The 6,082-nt window shown below is 38.5% G+C and overlaps 1 protein-coding gene across 1 annotated transcript; it reads right to left on the bottom strand.

Moving 5' to 3' along the window:
- Nucleotides 1-269: 269 nt before the first annotated feature.
- On the bottom strand, nucleotides 270-3,026 carry LOC144438923 (tripartite motif-containing protein 2-like). The gene has a single exon (XM_078128150.1). It carries the CDS (start codon nucleotides 3,010-3,012, stop codon nucleotides 802-804), a length of 2,211 nt encoding a protein of 736 aa, XP_077984276.1. The 5' UTR covers nucleotides 3,013-3,026; the 3' UTR covers nucleotides 270-801.
- Between the last annotated feature and the right edge of the window lie 3,056 nt (nucleotides 3,027-6,082).

The following is a 6,082-nucleotide window of genomic DNA, read 5'->3' as shown; positions in this document are numbered from 1 at the left end:
GAAATCTTGAAAGTCATCAAAACAATGTCACTATGTTTGTTTACAGTGTGGTTAATTACTGGTGTACATTTCATCAGCACTTCACCTAGTCTCGCTGCCAGACTCGTGACTATCGTCCCTAATCTGTTTATGTATACCGAGCAGCGCAGCCGCGAGAAGAGAGGGACCAGTCCTGACCCTCTCTTCTCGCGGCTGCGCCGCTCGGTATACATATACAGATTAGGGACGATAGTCACGAGTTTGGCAGCGAGACTACACTTCACCTATAACCATCCTGTTATTCTTTTAGTTCAAATTACTGTAAACCTGGACATTTTTGCTAAAGACTTATTTTCGCTTATTTCACTGGAAATCAAAAACACAAGAATACGTAGTAACTAAAATGTCTTCTTGTACATAAACGCAGTGCGTCAGTATGGTAATTAGTAAAATTAGTCTTTGAGAACTAGCTAAAGACTGTAAAATTGCAAAATTTTCTAGTAGTGAAAATATCTAGGTTTAGAGTCTCATACACAATTCAAACAAATGTCAATGTGGATATGAATCTTACAATATACTGTGATTATATACACCATATCTTGAATTTGTTGATAGCATGGTCAGATTGGTAATCACCTTTCATGTATTTTAAAATTCAGTACATTTTTACAAAACTTTGATATGTGTACTTGCACATACAAATATCAAGTATTAGATTGAGGTGAGAATGGCTGTCTATCATGACATTGTTTCTTCTTGTTATGTTAACTAAGGGATCAGAGGTTTTTTCAGTTTCCACTACATTGCTATGCATCAATACTGTTATTGTGCACAAATTTTAACACAATCATTTCCAGTATTTGCAACTATGACCCGAGGGAATGGTTCATCACTTGTGACACAAAGCCCCCATGGCCCACTCAAACCACCAGTATCAACACGACTGACGAATTTCCCGCCAGCTTCAAACTTCAACACTCTGCTATTACCATGGTCTGCGACATACACGTAGCCAACCTTGTCACAACACACCCCAAATGGCCTATTCATTTGACCATCACCACTTCCTCGGTTGCCAAATGAATATAGGAAGAGACCATCAGCATTGAAAACTTGTATTCGGTGATTATATTGATCTGCCACGTAAATGTTACCTTTATCATCAATACAGAGGAACACAGGATTATGGAGCTCACCATCTTTGCTGCCATAACAACCAAATGAGTTGATATAATTACCATCTTGACAGTATATGAGAATACAGTGAGCTCTATTATCAACAATGTAAACCCTCCCATTGACAGCACTTAATGCAATACCAATAGGGTTTTGGAATTGCCCCTTTCCAAAGCAATGACTCAGCTTTCCATTTTCATCACAGACAAGTACCTGATTGTTGGCCGCGTCTGTGATAAAGGTATTGCCATCAACTGAAATGGCTGTGTCAGCTGGAAGAATTTTATTTCCAACATTTGTAAACTTAAAGACGCTTTGGGTGTTTCCACCCTGACTAAATGTCTGCAATCTGTGATTACTACTATCTGACACTAAAACATTTCCCCTGGTCAGGGTGACACCACATGGTTTATTAAGCTGCCCTATCCCTGACCCTTTAATCCCAAACTTAGACACCAACCCTTTCTTACGAATAACTTGAATTCTGACTGGTGAACCTTCTACTGGTTTCTTATGGACTGACACCGACAGTTCATGTTCACCTTCCACCTGTCCACGACTTTTCAAAGTCAATGTTCCATCTTTATTGTCATTAACTTCTACTTTCTCTGTGCTCTTATCTGGTGTCGTCATTACAGCATCAACCTCTAATCTACCAGACGCAGACATCACTTTATGCTTAGTGCTTTCGGTTGCTATGGTGATAACAATATCTTCATCCACTCGAACGAACTTCGGTGTAGCAGTTACCTTGTAAGTCATTACATTATTCAATGCCCCTACACTCTTATCTCTACAGAAGTCATTACACGGTTGGAACTCCATATAGTCGTTCTCTGTTGGCTCTGTCGTTGTCTCTACTTTCAGTAGCTCATCCATCTGAGTTGACACCCCTTTCTTAGCATACATCACTTGTGCAGCATTACCATAACGTAACAGATTTTCCGTGTACTCTATCGTGTTTGATAGATCACTCTCAGCAATTTCCAATCCTTTTATTTGAGCATTTAGATTTACTTTCCTGGTATTGTATTCGTCTCTCAATTCTTTCAGAAGTTTGTCGCCGTTTTCTTTTATCAAACGAGTGATTTCATCTATGGTCTTTTCGATGTGTTCTTTCGTTTTCCTTTCCTCCCTCAGATAACAGTCCTCCAGCGATTCTGATACGTTACGTACGGCCTGTTTACTGACATTCGCTTCCGCTTCTTTCATTTTCACTTTGTCAATCAAGCCCCTCAAATATTCAGTGTACACTTTGCATGCATCTTTGATACAACCATATTCGTGGCCGCGGTGATCGAGTGCTGTACACTTCAGACAAATAGCTGAGTCGCACTTCTCACAGTAGAATTCGACTTCGTAGTTTGGGTGTCGGGTACAGTACAATGGAGGTTGTACCGAGGCGGGGTCATCGGACTTCGCAGCTGTGTATTCAGCTCTAGTAACGACGCGATGTGTACGTGTAGCTGGGAGCTCTTTATGCGGTAGTACACAGTTTTCACAAATATCAGTAGAACACTCAATGCAATGCATGCTGCTTTTGTATTTCTTGCAACCTTGACATATACTTGATTCATCGGATGTTTCGTCTCTTTTCTGGAACATTTCTACCAACTGATCGAGAAAGAAATTGGCAGCAATACCTGTGACGCCATTTTCGGGCAGTTCATACTTCCGCCGGCACGTCGGACAGATAATGCTGACACCGTCTTCCCCTACAAGCTTAACTAAACAAGATTCACAGAAGTTGTGTAGACATGGAAGACATTTAGCATTCTTGTATCGACCAGAACAGATTGTACAGTGAAGGAAATCTTCGTTGATTTTCTTCAAAAACTGCACTTCTTTGGAAGCCATTCTGTTGCGAAATAACTTAGGGTCACGGGTGTTGATCACGTGACACAAAATTCTACGAAATGGTTTGCTCTTGCGTGATTGATGGCATCCGCACCGCCCAGTACAGCAGTGTGCACGATTTTTTGAAAATTTACAATTTATAATTTAAATTTAATCCAATTTATTCTGTTAGAAATCAAACTTCTGTGAACAGTATAATGGAATTAAACAAACCAACAGCGCCAATGAGATTGAGGGTTTTATCTCAGTTTTCGAAAATTTACTTGTCTTGTGTACATTCATGTTCGATTTTTGAAAAAAAAATGGATGAAATTTACCAAATGTATCAAGGTATTTAGAAAACAATTATGGAGATTTTGCCTGAATATCTATATTCTATTTGAGATTTTCATGTCACGGATTCAATGCCATATGTATAGTTTAACTAATAGGAAAATATTTGAGTAATCAATAATTTTTGCGATTATTTTTTACACTTGGCCTAAAGGGGAGAACCATTTGATATTTTTGTTGTTGTTGTTTTTTTGGGGGAAGGAGGATTTGGCAGCAAATTCTTTTCCCCATCACTGTGACAGCAATCTTTTTTTTCTATTGTCAGTCCTGCATCAATTATTTTATCTATATGCAGAAGCAATGCATTTTTTTCTCGGGTACCAATTTTGTAGCACATCGCAACAACTTTTTGTTGGAACAATCTTTTTTCTCAAGCCATTGCGGGATCAGATTTTTTTCTCTCCTTCAACTGTCGACAATTTTTTCCCCCAAAATATTCTTTCCCCCCCCCCACCCAGAAATCAAATGGTTCTCCCCTAATGTGTATATCCCCCCCCCCCCCGCCCAATAAAATCATTCAAACTTATTTCTGTGTTCACTTGAATCCCAAGTACACCTCTCCATGGAAGTATCACTCTCTTGTTATGCTAGTGAATTGTGTTAAAAAGATACCCCCCCCCCCGCCCTTTCTAGAAATGGCTTCTCATAGTTATGTATATGATAAGTTATAACAAGGACATGGCCACTCCTGCTATATAGAGTACATTTTAAAGCGGCCACGAATCAACATTGTTGATGATGGCTCATGCAGATTTTCAGATTTATACCATAGAAGGACGATTGTCATTACAAGGACGTTGACGACGACTCTGCGTAATATCGTTTCCGTTCTCCACCTATCAGTTTGATGTGGACGATTCGGGACTTCAAGGTGAGACGATGTGTACGATTGGCCTTCTACAAGTATTATAGATCTTACACGATGCGCAGGATATTAGTGACATCATAGGGCTAATATTTTTGTATTGCTCATGATTTTTCCCCGAGTAAAAATGCCAACTCAGCATAATACTGAACAAAAAGAATACAACACAAACTATATTTACTTTAGTAGATCCGTAAGCTACATATTAAGGCATTCTCTCAAACCAGAGCTGTTATTTCTTCCGCGAAACTGCGAAATAACGAAAACGGTGCCGTAAAAGAGGAGGTGGTTTACGACGATGGTGCTTCTTTTCTTTCTTTTTTTCTAACAAGTGCGGCAGCTACGATAGCTACTACTAGTACTAACTTATATATTGAGGTCATTACACCAGCGACTTTCAGGCAGGGAACAATTTTATGAAAGGCGATAGATGTGTCCAAAAGAGGTGTATTTGTTCACTGTTTACACTGATGATGATGGTCGATGTTCGGCAATGAGAAAGGAAACCATATTTTCAAACAACAACAACTTACTAACTGTAGTATACAGGTTGACGGTGTTTACAAATAATTCAAAGTAGATCCGACCATATTACTATGCTGTGACGTCAAAGTATAGTAATTATAATATGATATTATGGACTTCATATTACCGTACTTTGACGTCACACCCTGGGAATATGAAGGTCTATGTATATAATAATATGTGTTATTAACACTTAAGGAGGCTCGTTATTAACAGTTTAATTGAAGATCATAACGATTACTGATCGCAGAGAAGTACAAATTAGCCACCTACCAATCTAGCTTACTTTACTATACTACGGTGCGATTCGGGATATTCTGTGTCGATATTAAACTGTGGCGGCTAACGCCTCCTAGTTAAAATGGACCAAAGTATTACTTGTTGACTCCAGACGATGAAATGTTGCAATGTTTAGTAAATCTTTTGTTGAGCCAGACATGCCTACGGCTTGCAATATCTGTCAGTCAGCAACACATACCCATATAGTATGACGTCACACTGCCATATAGCTATATAGTATGACGTCACACTGCCATAAAGTATGAAGTCACACTGTCAATGATTATTTGGGATTATATTCAAAGTGCAAATATATAAGCCGGACAAATTATTCTCAGAAAAAAATTTAAAAGTACTATAAAATTACAAAATTATTAAAGTTTTAGTTATTACAATTTTGCCAAGTTATCGGTCCTTATGACCAATTTAGATTGCAAAGGAAGAAAACAAATTTAGAGAATACAGTGTTCAAATCTTACCAATCCGTTATCACTTAGTTACCCCAATTGATTATTTCCAAAAGAGATTGACCGAAGGATCGACAAGTAATTTCTTGCCCATAGCTGCATGACTTGTGTGAAAGTTATTCATAGAAGCACTCAGTGCCTCATTTTTGCTCTTATTATGTCTCTGAGTTCACGCGAAATACTGTATGTAGCAAATACCTTAGCAAGTGTTTACTAGTGTACAACTGCTGGTCCTGTAAACTATCCATTTAGAACATGTGGAATTTTAACAAACGTTGGTAACGACACACTATTTACTATACTCTGTGAGATATATCTAAAACAAAGACTGACCTCACCCAGATTATAAAAATCGCAAAGCTTGTTTTGTTCCTACGGTTATGAAGATAACATCCGAATTATCCAACAAAATTCATTTGTTTCTGTCACCTACTTCATAAAAGTTGGATGTCTCCAAACTGATTTGATACCATATGATATGTTAAAACTGGATGAACACTCACTTGAGTTGTTGGTTCCTTTTCTAAACCAAGAAACACCTCGGTGTCGGTGGTTCTCTACTACAGAATGTCTTCAAGTCCCTGTCCTAGATTTGGCCCTA

The sequence above is a fragment of the Glandiceps talaboti genome, chromosome 8 (assembly GCF_964340395.1).
Source record: "Glandiceps talaboti chromosome 8, keGlaTala1.1, whole genome shotgun sequence".
Lineage (NCBI taxonomy): Eukaryota > Metazoa > Hemichordata > Enteropneusta > Spengelidae > Glandiceps > Glandiceps talaboti.
This window is presented reverse-complemented; position numbering and strand designations above follow the sequence as displayed.

Excerpts from the sequence above, each read along its gene's own strand:
- LOC144438923 (XM_078128150.1), bottom strand. The coding sequence starts at position 3,012 with ATGGCTTCCAAAGAAGTGCAGTTTTTGAAGAAAATCAACGAAGATTTC.